The sequence below is a fragment of the Mastigoproctus giganteus genome, chromosome 6 (assembly GCF_048544385.1).
Source record: "Mastigoproctus giganteus isolate SK-2022 chromosome 6, ASM4854438v1, whole genome shotgun sequence".
Taxonomy (NCBI): domain Eukaryota; kingdom Metazoa; phylum Arthropoda; class Arachnida; order Uropygi; family Thelyphonidae; genus Mastigoproctus; species Mastigoproctus giganteus.
In genome coordinates, this window is record NC_143580.1 from 160,531,290 (window position 1) to 160,553,117 (window position 21,828).

Here is a 21,828-nt window from a genome sequence, read left to right on the forward strand (position 1 = left end):
GATTGGCAGAATTTTTTTTTTTTTAGCATTGAACTGTCATAAGATAAAGAACAAACAAAAAACTAGTACACCAGTGGATATTTATACATAGTGATTTCTTGTATAATGTAAAAATATTTCATAAATAAAATCAGATAAATTCAGCACAACTACCCAATCCTTAAAAAATTTCTATAATATTGAAGAATTGCATCTTTTTCTTATTCTGTTATGAGAAAATAACATTAAATGTGTTGCTCTTACCAAAACTTCTTATTAATATATTTATTAGAACCTCTTGTAATGTTTTGTTTCCAAACCAGGTAAATAGGTAACATTTGTTAATCCCTTTAAACAATCACATAATTCAAAAACGTTACGAGTATATCACACGTTGTGTGTAAACTTTCTTCCTTTATTATGACTGTAGCAGTCATTTTGTTCGCCACTGAACTGTACATAATGTTGGAAAAATAAGCAAAGTTTAAAATTATATTTTTGTTTAACTGCTTCATGGATTATCCTGAGATATCTTGTTTTTAGTTTTAAAAGTTATTTGGAACTACACGAAATATCTCAGGATACAATAATCCTTGAAGCAAACAATAATACCTCCAAATTTAGGACCGAAACGTATTTTCTCGGGCATTTATCTGGCTAATTTTGCATTAGCCAGGTAAATCCCGAGATTTCTCAGGATTTTCTTATGCCGGACAGCAGACAACTGGCTTTCACTTTACTTATATTGTACAGCAATGTCAGAACAGTAGCGTGCGTTCGTGTGCTGCCAGTAAGCAAAATATAATTTGCTGTCCTAAATAGAGAACTGAATTCACAAAAATAATGCAAAAAATAATAATAATAATATATCGAAAAATATTTCGGCACCTCTTGAACTATGAATATGACTATGATTGGAAATTCACTATAGATGTTTAATGAACATCAATACTTGTTCAGATGAACAAGTATTGACATTCAAGTATTGTGGGAGCAAAAGTTCTAAAAGTAGGATGGTTTTCCCTGCAAATGAATTAAAAATCCAATACTGCATATTTGCTTGAAGAATCAGTGAACATGTTAAGATCTGTTGCTGATTGGTGTCCACATGTATCAATACCAATTAAACTTCAATTAATATGGACCATGGTATTCACATGCATCTTATTTTTAAACCTTTGCTGTTATGTGAGTTAAGCAGATGTCCTTGTCATTCCATTCCTCTGTTTCCTCCTCTCCTGCTATTACCTAGACCTTTTTCATTCTACTCCAGCATATCACATTTTCCTTTTCCACCCTTTCTCCTCCATGACTCGTGCTTGCTCACATGATTAGCTGTACTCATACAGTGTATTTAAACCATGCCAACCACTCATACTTCAATCAAAGTCTGCATGATACAGCAGCTGATGCTATATACTTATTTATTGTGTTTTTATTTTATTCATGTATATCTTTAATGCATTTAACCAGTGTATTTTAATTTGCTTTTATTCGGTGTATTCTATTTGTAATATTTTGTAACCTTTCTTTCAAATTGGTCAAGAGTCTACAATAACTTATTCATCAAAATTATTTATTTCAATATTTTCTTTATCCGCTTTTAATGGTTTGTATGGATTTCTAGAAACATTATTACATTTCGTTTTTATTAATGACTTTCTCAAAGAAATAGTGTACATTCAATTTAAGTATTTTTATATTGCTTGATTTTCATGTTTTCCTACTGTCCATTTCCACCTTTTTATGTACAAATTTCTGCTTTGCATCAATAAACAGTTGAACAGCTGCATCGTGTTTCATCAGTTGTTGTTACCAATTAAGCTTTGTACCCAAATGGTCACAAGCCATCTGGTTTATATATATATATATATATATATAATTCTTTTTTTCTGGCTAATTATGCTGTCTGCTTTGTCTGAATGATAACTGTTTTTTTTACCAAAACTTTTCCTAACCACGGTGATCAGTGGATTAATTTTCACACCCAAATTTATAGATGTTTATATCTATTGCTTCCAGTAGAGATTACCAATTAAATTGAAATTATACAAGACAGAAAGTAAATGAAACTATAGAAGGCAGCAGTGGTAACTGCCGCTGATGTCACTTTTTAATGAGAATGCTTTTTTATATCTTGTTGATATGAGCAAACAGTAATTTTTGTTAAATAATTTTTTTTCGTGTAAATGCCTCTTTTGAGACACATGTATCAAACATAAGTATATTATTCTCTCCTCATTATTATTATCATTAGCCATATGGTGCAAGAAAGTCTGAGGCTTTTGCTGCACCGGCCAAAAAAAAATTTCTGTGTGAGAGAGAGAGAGAGAGAGAGAGAGAGAGAGAGAGAGAGAGAGAAGAATGATGAAATCCAGCTCAGGATCCTGGGTGTGCCAAGCCCATATTCACCAGATCCTGAGGTTAAATAAGACATCTGCTCATTACATTAAACAAAGCAAGTAAGGAAGGCAACAGCAGTGCCTGCTGTTGGTGACAATTTTTCAGAGTGTATTTTTAAATTCTAGGTATGCACTTGCATGCACAGTGGGTGCACACTAAAATTTGCCTCTACTTCTGAACTAAAACATCTCTTTATAATTGGACAAATTAAGAAATTTCATTTCATTTTTTTTTTTTTTTTAAATTTTTAATAGTTCTCAGAGAAAATACTTTTAATTGCAAGTGTGATCGTAGTTTTTTATTTATTCTCTTGTAGAGCACCTTTCAAGGCTACACATGATTTTAAAACCATTCATGCTTCGTAGGATAAAGAAGGATGTAGAAAATGAACTTTCTGATAAGGTAAATGAAAAATTTATTGCATATAAGTACAGGTAACCCTCGATTTACGTCGGGGTTAGGTTCCTGGAGGGAATGGCACAAATGGAACCCTTTATATAATAGTCAATTGGAAATTACAGGGTTAGGTTCTGGCACCGATTGTTTTACTTTATTAGCATTCTTCCTAGTTGTAGTAATAGTTGGTGGAGGTATATTCATAGCCCTGCATGCATTACGGCGACTTTCACCAGATTCCCTCTTCCGAATATTGCACTAGGATTCAATGAACTACTTTTACTAGACATGCCACCTCTTTATTCTATTAAATTAAAAACTTTATAACACGATGGCAAAAACTGCACATGACTATCACTATTATTATATTTAATTTATTAATAGCACACTTATAAAAAAAATGTTAGCGTAAACATCTACTAACTGAATGCTTCACCACATTGACCTTTAACACCCGCATCCACGAATGGCTACTTTGAGGGTGGGAATCTTTCTCATCTCTGATATGGATGCGCTAATTGCTGATTGGCTCAGATTGTATTAAATCACGTGAACAGTGCATGATACATAGCACAGTATGATGCCGATAAATTTTGTCTGACGATTTTAAACTTTCAATTTATAAAAAAATTAAAAAAAAAAAAAACCCAAAATAAATAAATAAAAATAAAAGTGCCGTTGTCAGTGAGAGGTGCTATTGTGAATCGACACAAATCGGACTGGCGGAAAACGAGGCTACCTGTAGTTAGTTTTTAACCATTTTGATGCTTTTTTTTTTTTTTTATCAAAATGTTTAGTTTATCATAAAATATTTAATTATGCTTCAGTCTTTTCTAAGATTGCTTTGGAATTTAAATACCATAAAGAGCAGATTTTAAGAAAATGCGTTATAATGCATGAAATTATATATGATATGAAACCCCTGTGTTGTGCTGAATGTAACTGGCATTACCTCACTTGTCCAAAACCATATACCCTAATAGCTTAAGCTCCATATTTCACTTTCCCTAAAAGAATGTGCCCTACGTTCCATTTACCCTAATTGCATTGTCTATATCCATCTTGCCCTATTCCAGCATTTCCATTGTGTGTATTCTATTTTTTCCAGAGAGGTAAAAATGTACTTCAAAAACATAATGAAAAAGATAAATGAAAATGATAAAATGAAAATACAGTAATAAAAAAATTGTTTTGTTAATAAACATTTTATTTTTCTTTATGTATAAATGTTTTGATATCAAATAAAGAAATGAACACAAGTTTAAAATACAAATTTAAGTTTAAATTATAGTAATAATTTAGTTAATATGAATCAGAGCTGTAATACTCAATACGTTCTACATTGATAATAATATTTGTAAAATCAAAATCAAAAACTTACATTAGAGTAAAAAATAAATATATTTATTTTTTACTCTAATGTAAGTTTTTGATTTTTTTCATTTTAATTTTTGGAGAGTATCATACGGAAGTGTTCTACGTACTATATTGAGGTAAACTCCTCTTATTATTTTACAAGTAATAATTTAGTGGAAGAAAGTAACCAACTGCTTGCACAAAAGTGTGTAAATCGATGTCCCCGATTTGGCTATCTTCTGTTAATTTCATTAATTTCTTATTAATGCCCTCGTATTTACAAATTTTACAAGATGGAAGATTTCAAACATTTACTAATCCTAATATACTCTTAAATGTGTCAGAGTTTCCTAAGCAAAAGGTGTCCTGGTTTTGTCCAGGCCTAATTTTATCATTTCCACTTTCAGGGCATGGCAATCTGAACTCCAAACTGTTTACTTTGGAGTTGGCTGCCTCGTGCTTTGTATGTGCGATGTTCCAGAAACAATAGAATGCTTAGTTTTTAATTATAATTTGTACGTAATAATTCCTAAGACAGGAATTATAAGTTTTGACTGATGAAGTAATAGTAATGGAGGCATGTGATGCAAGAAAGCAAGCATATGAGCTTATTTAGCATCAGCCAAAAAAAAAAAATTCACACAACCATGCCCTCTAAAAGTTTGTCCATTTCCTATCTTGAATTTATTTAAGCTATCAACTTCCACAATGACAGATTGAAGTTTGTTCCAGCAATTAACCACCCATTTGCTAAAGAAAAATTTTTGCACGTCTATTCTACAACTGTCTTTCCTCAGTTTGAATTTATACCCCCTCAGGATTTGTAATCTGAGCAAGCGGAAGAAATTCAGCAGAAATTCACCCATCAGAATTCAGCATGCTCAACCCATTCAAGACCATGTGCACCTCAATCAGATTACCTCGCAGGTGCCTACTCTCCAGGCACTGCAGTTTACAGAACTTAAACCTTTCTTGGTAAGAGGATCCTTCGTTCCCCTCACAAATATTGTTGCCTTTCTCTGTACATGCTCCAGCAACTCTACATCCTTCCTACAATGAAGCCTCCAGACCTGTACGCAGTATTCAAGGCATGGACCATTGCCTTATACAAAGGGATAATCACCTCCTTTTCCCTGTTAGCAAAATTCCTGTATATCATTTACAAAATCCCATGACCTTCTCTGGCCGCCTGTCTGCATTGCTCAGAAAACTTTACATCTGATTGCACAATCATTCCTAGGTCTTTATCATTTTCTACCACCCTAGGTGTAGTACCATACAGTTGGTATGTTCCTCTAGGGTTGCTTCTACCCATATGCAATACTTTGCATTTGTCAATGTTAAACTTCAGTTGCCACTTCTTCACCCATCTGCCAAAATTTTCTAGATCCTGTTGCAGTAGCACACTGTCATTAACAACCCTGCCAACCTTTGTATCATCTGCAAACTTCGACACTAACTCTGATATACCTTCATTAATATCATTGATAAATATACAAAACAACAGTTGGGCCCAACACCGAACCCCATGGGACTCCACCAATAACATTAGTCTGCGAAGTGCAGTCAGTGTCCATTAAATATTTGTATTGACGATTTATTGTAAACTCTACTGACTTGGTTGTCGTGCCGGAGTATAAACAGAAAATTTATTTATTTATTTATTTATTACCACTCTCTGTCTTCTCCCACTCAACCACCCTTTAATCCATGGTAGCAACTTACCTTTAATACTATACTGCTGCAATTTGTACAGTAACCTTACAAGCACAACAATGTCAAAAGCTTTCCTGAAATCCAAGTATAGGACATCAAAATTATTTTTTTGCCTCCAGTTTCTTTGTAACCAAATCGTAGTATCCAATCAAATTTGTCAGACAAGACCTTCCCTTAACAAATCCATGCTGTGTCAGAATTATTGCTACAGTCTTGTCTAGATGATCCTGCAATGCATCTTTAACCATTGACTCCATTATTTTAGCTTGAACAGAAGTTAACTGGTCTGTAATTATCTGTGTCACTCTTTACATAAGTAAAGTTTTTTGTGTTTCTTTGCATCATTTGCCAAAGATTTCTTATAATCTGCCTTTGCTTGCCTAATGGCCTTTGTGACTTACAGGACTATCTTATATCAACCATAGGCATTTGTGTCTCCTGATAATTTATATGCTTCCCATGCATTTTTCTTCTCTTCCACAAGACTAACTAGGTCATCTGACATCCATTTAGGGCTAAACCATGAACAATATTTCTTAATTGGTATGAAAAGCCTAGTAGCTTCCAAGATTAATTCTTTGAATGCTTCCCATTTAGAATTTGCTGATGGTAACATCATCTGTTGGTCCCACTGTATAGAATTTAAAAAATATCTGAGACCACTGTAGTCACCTTAAGAAAAGCAAAAACCCTTCACTTTGCCCCTGATGGTAGTTACATTTTTAAGTAAATTCCACATTGTGATACTGCCACCCGGTGGTTCCTTTATCTGCAGATTTTTAATGCATGAAGAATCGCTGCTGATAATCAGATCAAGAGTGTCGCTCCATCTGGTTGCCTCTTGAACATGCTACTGTAGAAAACAATCATCCAAAAAATCCACAAACGTCTTGCTAGTGTGTGAGTGACCAATCCACAAGTCCAGTCTTTCGTAAAGGTGACAATAGTAGTCTCAGAGATTTTTTAAATTCTATACAGTGGGACAGACTGATGTTAACAACAGCAAATTTTAAATGGAAATCATTCAAGGAATTAATCTTGGAAGCTTTTCATACCAATTGAGAAATGCTGTTCAAGGTTTAATAAATGATGTTGGATCATGTAGTGAAATGATGCAAAGAAAAACATTAAAGACTTTACTTGTGTAAAAACTCTAGAAGGAAGGGGATAAATCAGGTTGGTCCAATTGACATTGATGGTTCAATTGTCGATGCACCTGATGAGGTAGCTGATAAACTGAATGAGTATTTCGCATCTGCATCTATACATGAAGGGTTATTCAAGGAGGTGAATGCCAGAAGTTTATCAAACTGGCAGGCAGGGAGCTAAATGATTTTGTAATAACTGAGACCAAAGTGAAGGAGAAATTGTTGAAATCGAACATAAGAAAGGCGCCTAGAGTGGATAGGATCTATCAAGTTATATTAAAGGAAGCAGCAGCGGAAGTTAGCAAACCCTGAGACATAATTATGAAAGCTTCCTTGGACTCAGGGAAGCTTCCCATGGACTTTAGATATGCAAATGTGCTCCCAATTCACAAAGGGTGATCAAAGAGTGACGTGAGTAATTAGAGACCTGTTAGTTTAACTTCTGTTCCAGGGAAATTAATGGAAGCAGTGGTTAAGGAAACAATGCAGGATCATCTAGAGAAGACTGCAATTATAGTTCAGACACCATGAGTTTGTTAAGGGGAAGGCTTGTCTGACTAAATTGATTGGATACTATGATGTGGTCTCAAAGGAACTGGATACAAAAATTAATTTTGATGTCATATACAGTAAACCTCCGCTATTCGCGGGGGTTACATTTCTGATAAATGCCACGAATACCGAAAACACGAATACTGAGTTATGGCTCCCATAGTAATAAAGTGGTTCCATTCCAAAGTATGAAATATACTGTATAAGAAAAACCAATCTAAAATTTTGTCTATGTATGTATTATACTACCTTCATAATATGACTATGTACATAGACAGTACATAGTGAAATGCAAGCATAAGGCATCGAAATGAAAATAAGAAACAATTTAATATTAAAAATAATATTTATTAGAAATTTCAAACAAATCTTTCAATCCGTCGCCTTTGCTATAGCTAAAAAACTTATCTCGCCAGTGCTATCACCAGTTTTGCTAGAAGTGTTGATAAAGGAGTTTTGCCTTTTCACGAATGATGAGTGAACTTAACGGAATTTTATTTTTAGTTCGGTCTTCTATCCACAGATTTAAAGCCTTTTCCATTTTTTCTAATTTAACATCACGAGTTAGAGCAAATTTTTGAAGCAACTAGCGCGTTTTCATGGACACTACAGCGGATTTTTTCTTCCAATTTCTTGATTGATCGTACCGTTGACTCATTGATTTTATAATGTTTTGCCACTGAGGAGACACTTTCACCATTAGAAATTTTATCTATTAACTCAATTTTATTCACTAATTCCACATTGTGATACCTTCCACATCACCTTCTTTGATCTTTTCACATTTTCCTTGTTATTCGTAGCCATAATTTTGTATGGGTTAGAAAGAACTTGTCCACAATAAAGGCACTTTCTTCCGTTAACACACTCAAGTCTGTTTTGTACTGCAAAAAGGTAGATTTATCACTTTTGTAAGCATATCAATTTATTCAATTTATAAGCATATAAATTAAAAGCAAACGACGAAACCTTCCATGACAAGCGCATAACACATATTGAACAAGAATTAGCGAGAAACATCCATGCTCTCGATTTTATCAACCCTCTCCCCCCACCTACTGAGCGCTGTTTTGACCGAGAAAGATAACTTTAGCCACGCCCGTGTTTTTTTATGGCGGAAAGTGTTCATGGCGCTTTAAAATTGACATTTTTTTTTTTTTTTAGGTTTCATTTTATATTAAATCAGCGACCGCGAATAGCGGGGGTTTACTGTACTTGGATTTTAGAAAAGTTTTTGATACTGTGGCACATGGAAGACTACTGTACAAATTGGAGCAGTGTGACTTTAAGGGCAAGTTGCTACAATGGATAAAAGGATGGTTGAGTGGGAGAAGACAGAATGGTTATCAATGGACACTGCTCTTTGTGGACTAATGTTATTAGTGGAGTCCCGCAGGCTGCAGTATTTGGGCTCATTGTTGTTTTCTGTATTTATCAATGGTATTGATGAAGCTATATATCAGGGTTAATGTCAAAGTTTGCAGAACGATAAGAGGGTGGCAGGGTTGTTTATGACACTAATGATAGTATGCTACTGCCACAGGATCTGGAAAAGTTGAGTAGATAGGCTGAGAGGTGCAACTGAAGTTTAACATTGACAAATGTAAAGTATTGCATATGGGTAGCAGTAACCGTAGAGTAATGTACCAACTTGAAGGTAGTGGAGAATGAAAAGGACCTGGGGTAATTGTGCAGTCAGATATGTAGTTTTCTAAGCAGTGCAGACAGGCTGCAAGAGTACCTCATGGTGTCTTGTCAATGATATACAGCAATTTTACTAGCAGGGATAAGGAGGTAAATGTCTTCTTGTATAAGGCAACAGTCAGGCCTCATCTTGAGTACTGCAGACAGTTCTGGAAACCTTATTTTAGGAAAGATGTAGAGCTGCTGGAAAAAGTACAAAGAAGGGCAATGAGATTGGTGAGTGGAACAAAAGTTGATGTTACCAAGAAAGAGTCAAGTTCTGCAAAGTACAGTGTCTGGAGACTAGGCACATGTGACGTAATCTAATTAATGTGTATAAGGCCTTGAACGGTTTGAGCCAGTTCACTGCCAACGGGATTCTTCGTCTTGTTCAGATTATTCACCTTAGAGGACAAATTCAAATTGAGGAAAGACAGTTGAAGAATAGATGTGTGAAAATTTGCCTTTAGTTAGCTTATGGTTGGAACAAACTTTCATCTGTTGTAGTGGAGTTCAAGAACTTAAATAAGTTCAAGGCAGAACTATACAAAGATTTGCTACCCATATGAATTTGATGGGTGAAATGGGAAGGGGTTTTTTTTTTTTTTTACCCCTTTTTGGCTGATTCTTTTATAAGCTTGCTTTCTTGCATTATATGCCTCTGCTTTTGCTAGTATCTGGAACTTAAAATCCCCCATTACAAAACAATCTGATTTACTGGCCCACTATTTCTCTGTATAGTTGTTCATTCTACTCATCAGAGTCATTAGGCCTATAACACACTCCTACTGTCAACTTTATTTTTTATTTATTGTACTTGGTGATCTGTACCAACCTTTGGCAACCTTGCCATAAATTAGACTATCGTACACATTTAGAACATCATACAGAAAATGCAGAAAATTATCTTACAAACAGTATCATACAGATTTAAAATAAACAAATATTTAATGTTCAATAATGAATCAGAATTAAAGCCTGGCTTATGATGTATCCAGTTCAGAGATTTTAGGTATATCATATATCCTAAATTTACTCAAACTCAGAACAATCTGCTCACCAAAATATTAATGTCCAGCAATTGAATTACAATAAAGATCAGCTCATTGTCTCCTAATTCATAGATTATAATATAGATCATTATATTCAAATATACTCACCCCACCAAATTATTCTTAAATTTTGCCCAATAATAATAGTTGAAACCACTCTAGAGAAGCTTCATCTAGTTAACATTCTATGATATGTTAATAAAAAATTATTTCGTAATACCTGGAAATCACAAGTTGTAATCATAAGTCCATGCAGCATCCAACTGATGCTACATGGACTTATGAAGTCCATGCAGAAGTTGTTGAGCTATGTTTGATATTCAGAATAGGGTTGTTTCATAAGTAATAGAAATTGAGTTCCAAGAAACTTCATTGCATCAAAGTTCAGTTCCCAGAACAGGTTCTAGTTCATATAATAACAGGTGTGAGTCGCTTTTCTAGCATTGGTTATTCCATCTCTTGACATCTTTTCATGTTGTATTCAAATACAACACTCAGATAAATAGACAAATTCTGTATGATCTAGTAAAGAGTTTTAATAATAGACGATAAATGACACGTATCTTTCAGGGTTAAATGGACCCCTTCTTCAGCAAAATTCTAATCCGATAAAGATGTTAGAGACAAATTTTTAACAGATACAGAGTTGTGCGTGCATGAGATTAAACATTCAACTACTAGGATGCTGCTCATTGTTGTTGCACGGATGTGTGTGTGTGGATTTGCTGCCAGCATTTATCCAGTTTCAAGATAGTTGCTTCTAAGATATCCAGTTTCAAGATAGTTGCCTCTAAGATAAGTCTTGTGCCCCTTACAGCGATTCATAGTTCTTGAATTGCACGAGATGTTAAGCGACTCTAGCCAGAGGTGGTGCTAAAGTGTCAGGATTGGTCAATCACTTCATAGTCGTGCTTGGGATTAAGGTCATGGTGGGTCAACCAGAAGTGTTCCGTGATTGCAGATTGGTCAGTCTCACCAAGGCGAATTGACCTGTCGTACTCTGCAAGGTGGTCTTGAAAGCATCTCGAGCTCTCCCCCATGTAGCAGCTACTACAATCTTTGCAAGTTATGCGATATACCACACTGCTGCGCAAAAGAGGAGTGATTGGAGTCTTCATGTTAGAAACCAGAGAATGCAAGCTTCTACCGGGTAATTGTGCATATTTTATGCAATATTCCCGGAGGATTTTTGAAATCTGGCCCGACATGCCCAGATAGTAAAGAATATAGGCAGCAGGTATATTGTCATGCATTGATTATGGTGTCGGGTGGATCGAGAGCTCCTGTGCTTGCAATGAGCACTTGTCCAATATGTGGGTTGGATGGCCACCATTGACCAGATCAGTTCTAACTCTGGAAATCTCAATACCCTAGCTTCATCTGAGCTGGAATGGCTAGAAGCATGGGAGAATTGGGTGCGGGCGGTGCTGTTAAGATGGCTAGGGGCGTGCCTTGAGCTGTAGTTGGTAAACTGCCTGCACCACATTGGCTTATGGTATACTGAGGTTTCCACATGTTTTACAAAGACTTCTAAGAATGGAAGGGACCCGTCAACTTCCAACTCTAAAGTGAACTGGATGAACACTGACAACGAATTGAGGTACTCCAGTAATGTTGCTTCAGAACCAGATTAGACCTGGGTTCAAGCCCGTGACCACCAAATACGGAGGATACGGAAAATAACAGACAACATAAGCTTCAGAACCACATGGGATGACAGTGAAGATGTAATCGATGTATCTGCACTATGATGTAATAGGCATTGGTGGGTTCAGGAATATCTGTTCTTCCATGGCAATGTTGGCTATGACGGAGCTAACAGGAGCATCCATGGCAGTACCGTGCACCTACTTGTATAAGGAATCCCTGAAGGTGATGACCCCTGCCTGATAAGCATCGGTTGATGGCGGTACAGATGTCCTCTGCGGTTAGTGATGTTGTGCTCGGCAGATTTGAGTCAATCTCCAGAAGCCTCCTGGCACATTTTACAGCCTGTTGGATTGGAATTGATGTAAACAGGGACACTAAAACTACATCAAATGACACCATAATCTCACTGTCAGGGATTGAGAGCTCTTTAATAAGGTGAATGAACTCGCCGCTGTTAGTGACAGTGTGGGCGGAATTTCCCACAAGAGGTGTAAGGAGTTGTGCAATATATTTAGATAGTTCATATGTAAATGCATTGCAGCAGGACACAATGGGCTGGAGGGAAATGCCTGGCTTATGAATCTTAGGTAGGCCATAAAACTGAGGCAGTTCGCAGTCTGTGGCATGCAGAAGCCACCGAGCCGAAGCAGAAATTTTCCTTGATTTAAACCGTGCATAGACTAGTTTGATAATGCTTGACTCCAGGCATCCCAAGACTTTGATAGGTGGATCTGTCACAAGTTCAGAGACATTGGGGTCTTGTAGCAGGATGAGGGCTTTCTCTAGATAATCTGTTCGGTCTAATATGACAGTGTAGTGTCCCTTGTCTGCGGGAGGCATGATGATGGTGTTTTCTCTTCTTATGGAGGAAAGAGCAGCGTGCTGTCAGTGATTAAGGTTGGAGCCGGTGGACTGTATGCATCGGAGGATTGAGGCTGTTTTTAAGCAGATTTCATTATCAGCTTCTTCAGGAAGGTTAGTAATGCTTGCTTCTAGTCCCATTGCAAATTGTGTGATCGGTGGCTTCGACAGCAAGACAGCGAAATTCATTCCGGCGGTCAAAATGTTGAGCTGCTCGATGGTTAATTGTTTGTTGTTCAAATTCAAAATGAAGGAAGCATTATTAGTTGAGTGGGTGTTTGTCCTTGAGGAGTGGGCTTCTCTGTTCAAACTCACAAATTTACGTTGATTTGTAAGTTCTTCAACAACAGTATTATCCAGCCTTTTGACAGAATGACAATGGCAGTTTACCCATACTGACACATACTCTTGCTTCGAAATTAGAAATGGCAGCTGATAAAGTAGCTGCGTGCGAGTTTTTATTGGTTTATTTATTTGTGTGTGTGTGTGTGTGTGTGTGTGTGTGTGTGTGTTCCTCCAGCAAGCACAGAATTTAACATGGGAGGGGTTTCTGACCTATTACATTAAAAAGGATTCTTAGTATAAACAGCGAATATAGACTGAAATTAGTGCTTGATCTAATTATCCACGATGAAAATTGTCAAAATGAAATGTTCTAAACAAAGTTAAAACTAAAAGTTAATTGTGTTATATACTAAATGTTTTATTATTTATTAAATGTTAATTATGTATTAATTGCTGAAAGTTAACTAATTAAACTACAAATACAATGGTCTTGAATAAAAAAAAAAAAAAAAATCTAAGCAACCAGCAACAGCGAATTTCATTTTTCCAAATTATTGAACCTGCCAACGCAGACTTTTTCAAAGTGTATGCTTCTGTACAGTGGACACCTTCATCTGACCCAGTTGCGTCTCCTTTAGAGGTTGGTTTCACTGTATTTGAATCAACAGTTTAATTCTTAACTCCCAATACTTTTGGGAGTTCCTGCTAAACTGTTCTCTTGAAATTGTGTACTTTTTCTCTGGCTGTTAGCTGTTCCCAAACTGGGTCTCTAAACTTGTTTGTCTAATCTTGTTTGTCTCATTCAAAAGCATTGCCCCCCCCCCCTCCAAATAATTTTGCTTTTTTTCAGCTTTAAGAAAAATTTTTTTTTTTACTTATATAAAAACTTCCCGTATGAAGAACTTTTTTATTCAATAGCTTGTATCTTTAACAAAGGGGGAAAAAAACTCCTTAATCAATGATTTCATTGAAAAGAAATTAAAAACTCACTCCTTATTATACCTTGAAACAAAATTTACTCTGCACCATTTTTATAGTTTCATTAATTATCTTTGCCATATTTAATATTCAACTTGTCATTTGAAGAAACTTACCTCACTATAATTTAAATACCATCTGTAGTTCAAACAATCAAATACAAAAAAAGAAAGCTATGATTCTTTTCCACTAAAGGAACATCCACCACTGATGGAATCCATTTATTATAATAATTTTGTTGCAAAGTTTTTTGGTTAGCCTTTGGTTGCTAGTTTCATTCTTCTGTTTGGTTAATGTATAAACTCAACCCAACAGCTCTTAAAAAATAGTTGTACATACTAATAAATGCTTAATCATGTATTGATAGTTGATCGTAATATTTTTCACCTTTGATTAGTATGTTGATGAAAAATGGCATTAATTAATTAGAACATAAGCAAAATGATACTAATAATGCAAAAGCCTTAAACAGTTTCTATCTAATCAACTATTTCCAATTCATTCATGAGCATCATTCACACTAGGTATTGCCAGTCATTCAATAATAGCTAATATTCATTACACAATATTTTGCACCCTAACATTACTTAATGACATTGTCACGTAGATTATTATTTATACAGAAATTCTAAACCTTTTCACCAATCTGCTAAAACCTCAAACTTTAGTTCACTTTAATGGTATTCAGAGGAAAGTGTTTGTTTCATCTGGCATTCCACAGGGTGATAGGTACTCTTAATTAATTTTAACTAATTTTAATTCTTTGAATCCTTCCTTATATCACAAGATTTCCTCTCAACAGTAATTAAAAAATTTTCCAGTTGTTGCCTGTTTAAACTTTCTATAAATATATCTAAATTTGAAACTGCATATTTCTTCTCAAAGAGGCCTTTTGATGTGTCTCTTTGGATAAGAACTGAGCATAAACTTTCTTCAGAATGAAAGTTTATGCTCGGTTCCAGAGACACTACCATATCATAATATGGTAGTGTCTCTGCAACAAACCAATGAGTGCCAAGCCAATAATGATTAATCGAGTGTGCATTTAGTTGATGATGAAGAATAAACATTCTTTAACATTTGTAAGTCATAAATAATTTCTTTATTATTATAATTTGCTTGATTTTACAAGCTGTTTTCATTTCTTTGGATATCAGTCATGGTTTAAACATAAACTGATTAGCTAAATGATTTCATTGTTGAGAACGTAACCCCTATTTTTAACATGGTCTATGGGAAATAAATTCCTGCTTTACTAGTTTTCGCTTTACATGTGTGCGATAGGAACGAATTAACTTGTAAAGCTCTGGAACTACCTGTATATATGTGTATGTATATATATGCATTTTTTTTTTTTTTTTTTCTCTGTTTTCAGATTGAGATACTCTTGTATTGTCAGCTAACACAACGACAGAAATTACTCTACCAGGGATTAAGGAATAAAATATCTATAGAGGATTTAATGCAGTCATCTTCATCTACTCCTTCCCAAGCCCAATCTGCCACTTCTAGTTTAATGAATTTAGTGATGCAGTTTCGTAAGGTATTTTTTTTTTTTTTTTTACTAAGTACTTCTTAATAAAGGAATTATTTTACTTGAATTATCTTTCACATTAGTTCTAAATATCAAAAAACAGTATCAATAATCATTAAGTTGTTGTGTTTAAAAATAAATGTTTAAATGTAAAGAAAGTTAAAAGCAGTGATTAAGGAAATTCAAATTTCTAACCAGATATGAGCATATAGGTTCTAGGATGGATGTCTTCAAGTATTCAAGTAAGTTACAACAGATATATTGAAATTTATAAGCACATTTCACAGAAATGTTAAAAAAAAAAAAAAAGAAAGGAAAGCAAAATGGTAATAGGAATCTGTCTCAGAAGAAAAATAAATGCATATAAAATGCTGAGTACATGCTGAAAATTTCATTGAACATACTCTTTATCATAACTGTTTTGCTCCACAAGCTGTATTTTAAAAAGAATGCTGTTCTAGTATTTTGTCAGACTAAATACTTGAAGAAGAGTTTCATTTTTGAACACATACACAGCAAATCCTTTCAGCTTGACTAAATACACCATTGATGGGTGAACTTGCACCACAATGAACTACTAACAGTGGAAGAAAGCTAATAGAATGGTAAAAAGTGTACTTAATGCCTTTCCTTGAATTGGCAGTTAATGAAACTATGATGACTCATATCGCAGAAGCTTCTGCGTATTTTTCCACTGGTGGTCACAGAAAGGAGCAAAATGACTAAAACAGATGCTAGCATATTTTATGTCCGATGATGACTAAACACACAATGATTAACGTGTGTTGTATTCAAATATTCTAAGATACATAATGGAAATGAGCTACAATTCTATAAAGACAAGTATAAAAAAATGATATAAAAATAAGTACACATTTGCCAAGATGCTTTTCATAAAAAAAAAAATAAAAAAAAACCTGAATGTTTGTAGTTATAAAAATATAAGCAGAAATACTTCACTCCAGAAAATAAGTATTGAAGGTAACAGACAAAAATTCAAGTGTTGTTTTTTTTTTTTTTTTTAAATCAACAGCACCTAATTAATTAATGGGAAGGAGAAAGGAAAAAACTCACAATAGCAGAGTAATTTTATGATTGAGAATTAGATCAGTATGAACCAAATGTGATTACTAAAGTTGTAATAATCAACCAAATACGTGCCTTAACAGAATAAGCATTAAGGAAAACAGCTATACCCCATTTGTTTGAAAGACTTGTGGAGGTGGGGAGTTAACTTGCCTCCTTATACTTCATGCAAAATTTCAACTTAGGTGAGAATATTCCTGTTATAAATAAAATGCCTGAAAATTATTGGTAGGGTATTGAAAATTGCTCAGAATTGTGAAATTTATGACATTTAAATAGGTATTAGGGAATTGCAGTCTTTAAGGTTGGGGAGAAAAAAAAAAAAAAAACTTCTTCTGCAAAATTTTTTTTAAATAACCTTTTGCTAAATATTAGAGAAATGCAGCCTTTGACGATGAGAAGGGGAGGGGGAAAACAATTTTCTTCATGGTACTATGATACAATATAGTACTATATAATTCATACTAAAGAATATTATTCACTTAGAAATGAATTAAGCATTTTTTATATAGGTAGGACTGTGTAGAAAGAAGATTTTTAACATTTTAATAGTATTGAATTCAAAACCAATCCTGAAGACCCACTAAAAAAAACTTTCATGTTTAGTTACAGATGAAACTTGTGAAAATCCTATCATCCTGCATTGTCACATTGAGCTTAAACAGCAAGGCTTTAAAATGTAAGGTTCTTGATCATAATCTATTAGAAGAAAGTAATTTAATGAAGTATTGCTAAAACTCCAAAAAAGTGCCTTAAAGAAGCTTGTCAAAAAAGAACAAGTTGGACTTTGCAAAAAAAAAAAAAAAACCCTCTGATGTGCAAAAATTTTCATTAAAATTATAACCTTATTAGAAAAGCTATAAGAAGACAACTAGCAAAGTACCCATATGTACAACATATTACAATGTGTGACTGTTCAATGACAGGTTAATTACTTAATAATTAACTTGTCATGAACACTTTTGTTGCTGACATGCCCATGTAAGGCACAGTTTCTTGTGTCTTCCAGTGAGTGTGGGTGTCAGTCAATGGCTATCAACTGCTGCATCCTATAAACTAATGCTGAGTGCAGAATCCATCTGTTGTACTGGGTGGTTAGCTGGATCACTGTGCTACATTGTTGCTGTTATTGCTAGACGAGATATACAACACTCACCACAGGCATCAACCACAGGTTCTAAATGTGCTCAGTTGGATTGAGATCAGATAAGTTGGGTGGTCCCATGGAAGGATGGAAAATTTCCATGTTCTTGAAACCAGTTAGTAACATGATGGGCCTTGTAGCATGCCATGTTGTCTTGTTGATAGATGCCAGAGTTGTTTGGATATACTGTCATCATGATGGGATGTGGTGATGATAAAAGGTAAGCATTCCCATCAAGCCGTTAATTAACAGTGATTGTAATGCCCAGGACCTGCCAGGAAAATCAGTAAACCATAGCACCACATCCTCCAGGCTACTGAACACTGACAGTACATCCAGGTTCTATAGCCCCAATTTCCTCTCTCCAGGTGCAGACACACCCATCAGCATGATAGAGTTGAATGGGATTTGTTAGAGTTGGTGACAGATATCCATATGTTAGAGGTTCAGTGTTCCTTCAGAGTAATGAACACTTTTCCTGACATGCCCATGTAAGGCACAGTTTCTTGTGTCTTGCAGTGTGTGGGTACCCATCAATGGCTATCAACTGCTGCAAGCTATATGAACTAATGTCCAGTACAGAATCCATGTGTTGTACTGGGTGGTTAGCCAGATCACTGTGCTGCATTGCTGCTGTTATTGCTAGATGAGATGCACAATACTCACCACAGGCATCAACCACAGGTGGCTGTTCTTATGTGGTCTTTGGCTGGTTGTTCAGCCACTGTTGAGCCAGTCACAGTAGACTTGTGATACCACAGAATGTTGCATTTAACCATTTTTAGCTGTTGTTGAGATATTGGCACTTGCATGTCCCCCCCCACACACACACACACACACACACACACACACACACACACACACACACACACACACACACACACACACACACACACAATCATTCCATATTTGAAGTTGGAAAGATCTTGATGCTAACTCATTCTCCCTCACAATGTCCCAGTGCAAAGCAAATTGCAGTTTCTAGTGTGACTCTGTTAGCTAGAGTTACTGCAGCCTTATTGCTTTTCTTGATTGCAATTGACTGCCTTCACTCAAATCAAACTGCTTCATTCACACCATTCTACTTTGCTCACAATGTACTGCAACCCTTTTGCTTGCAATGTACTGCACATTCTTTACTGACTTGACCACAGGTGGCACAGCTCCTGCCTCCATGCGGTAGAGCTGGAAAACTGAGTGGAATAAGCAGAGTTAAAGGAGCAAAATGAATACAGATCCCTACCCAATGCTAAAATCATCACCCACCACCAGTATGGTTGGCTACCTTGATGAAAATGATAATCCTAAAAGACTGACACAATGGTGCAACTCTGCCCATTGTTCGTAATTATTCAATCTCTGACTAGATGACCTATGAGTATATTAGCATTAGCAGAGGCATATGATGCAAGAAAGCAAGCTTATGCAGCATCAGCCAAAAAAAACTTTCACTTCACCCCTCCATTCGTTCAAAATACCTGTCCAGCTGAGCCTTAAATTTATTTAGGCTATCAACTTCCACTACAAGGGATGGAAGTCTGTCCACAAACCAATTGCTGGCTAAAGGCAAATTTCCGCACATCTGTCCTACATCTGTCTTTCCTCGATTTGAATTTATGCCCTCTCAGGTGATTATTCTGAGCAAGAGGCAGTATCCCATCAGCATTGAGCATGCTCAAACCATTCAAGGCTTTGTACACCTCTATCAGATCACCTCGCTGGTGCCTAGTCTCCAGACACTGTAATTTTCAAAACTTAAGCCTTTCTTCATAAGAGCAACCCTTCGTTCCGTTCACTAACCTTGTTGCCTTCTCTGTACTCGTTCCAACAGCTCTACATCCTTCTTGAAATGAAGCCTTCAAACCTGTATACAGTACTCAAGGTGTGGCCTGACCATTGCCTTATACAAGGGAATAATCACCTCTCTATCCCTGCTAGAAAAATTCCTGTATATCATGGATAAGACACCATGAGCTACCCTTGCAGCCCATCTGCACTGCTCAGAGAACTTCATATCTCCCTGCACAATTACCCCCAGGTCCTTTTCATTCTCTACCACTGTCAATGTAGTACCACAGAGTTGATACGTTGCTCTGGGGTTGCTGTTTCCCATATGTAGTACTTTACATTTGTCAAGGTTAAACTTCATTTGCTACCCCTCAGCCCATCTGCTCAACCTTTCCAGATCCTGTTGCAGCAGCATAGCGTCAGTAGTGTCCTTAACAACCCTGCCAACCTTTATATCATCTGCAAACTTGGACATTAAGCTTGATAAACCATCATCAATATTATTTATAAATACAGAAGAAAACAATGGACCCAACACTGAACCCTGAGGGACTCCACTAATAACATTAGTCCACAATGAGCAGTGTCCATTAATTACCAATCTGTCTTCTGCCACTCAACCATCCCTTTATCCATAGCAACAATTTGCCACCAATGCCACACTGCTCCAATTTGTGCAGCAGTCTTCCATGTGCAACAGTATCAGAAGCCTTTCTAAGATCCAAATATATAATATCAAAGTTATTCCCTGCATCCAATTCTTTTGTGACTACATCATAGTATCCAATCAAATTGGTCAGGCAAGACTTTCCCTTAACAAAACCATGCTGTGTCTGAGCTATAACTGAATTCTTGTCAAGATGATCCTGCAGTGCTTCTTTAACCAGTGCTTCCATTAATTTTCCTGGAACAGAAGTTAAACTCACAGGTCTATAATTACTTGTGTCAGCCTTTGATTCTCCTTTGTGAATTGGGGTTACATTTGCACATCTCCAGTCTGTGGGTACCTCCCCTGAGTCCAAGGAAGCTCTCGTAATTATGGCTAACGGATTGCTTACTTCCTTTGCTGCCTCCTTTAATATAACTGGATAGATCCCATCCACCCGAGGTGCCTTTCTTGTATTTATCTTCAACAATTTCTCCTCCAGTTTACTCTCAATTATTACAAGATCATCTAGCTCACTGCCTGTGTTTATTTCATCTATGGCATTCCCCTTCCTGAATAACTCCTCATGTGTGAATGCAGATGCAAAATATTCATTTACTTTGTTAGCTACCTGAGCAGGATCATGAACAGTTGAACCATCGAAATTTTTTCCCTTCCTTAATTCAGAAGCACATGGAAAGTACTTTAAAGATTTAAAATGGCTAAAACACTGCAGTCAAGACTACTAGTGGAAACTATGATACAAAGGCATTCTGAAAACTCAACTTGCTAACTTCATTACCAGTTGCACATAATATCTTCACTGCTAACTACATGCTGAAAGTTAGCACTTGACCAGATTGTTGAACTTTTACATTTCACCTGCATTAATCTATACTGACTTCCTCATACCAGCATTCTGCTATAAGGGAGAATTTCTCTTCCTACATTTTATTATATATGAAGTGCATTAGGCCCACTATAGCCAGTGTAGCTTATGTGCCACTAAACACATACACACTGCATTGGTTTATACGGATATGTATAATATCTCTTTTAAATAAACTGTGAACAAACACGATTTGGCTTCAACAGCCCTTGCATTGTTTGTTAAACTTCATACCAACAACACCAACACCCTACCTCTCATTGGAATGCAGTAGCTTTTCAGCTGAACTACATGCAATTAAATTGGGTTTAGAAAACTTTAATTCCGAATACTCTTTAAAATGTTATTTGTGCTGATTCCCTCAGTTCAATTATGGCATTTTGTAACTTCTGTTATAATATTCATCCCATTTTGAAACAAACCAGAAGAGACCCCATGCTATTGCAAATTACAGAACACCATTAATTGTTCACCTTTTGTTTGATATTGACAAATGCAAAGAACTGCATATGGATAGAAATAATCCCAGAGAAATGTATCAACTGAGTAGTACTACACTTAGGGTGGTAGAAAATAAAAAAGATCTGGGAGTAATTGTACAGTCAGATAAGAAGTTTTCTGAGCAATGCAGACATGGTGCCATAGCAGGTCGTGGGATATTGTCAATGATATACAGGAATTT

General features: G+C 35.8%; 1 protein-coding gene across 1 annotated transcript in view; it reads left to right on the top strand.

Annotated features, from left to right (window-relative positions):
• The window catches only part of Ino80 (chromatin-remodeling ATPase INO80), a 672,466-nt gene that overhangs the window by 358,173 nt on the left and 292,465 nt on the right, over positions 1 to 21,828 (top strand). Inside the window, exons 20-21 of the mRNA XM_090376565.1 lie at positions 2,699 to 2,784; positions 15,435 to 15,602. Coding sequence (XP_090232691.1) covers positions 2,699 to 2,784; positions 15,435 to 15,602 — 254 coding nt within the window. The remainder of the gene's footprint in view (positions 1 to 2,698; positions 2,785 to 15,434; positions 15,603 to 21,828) is intronic.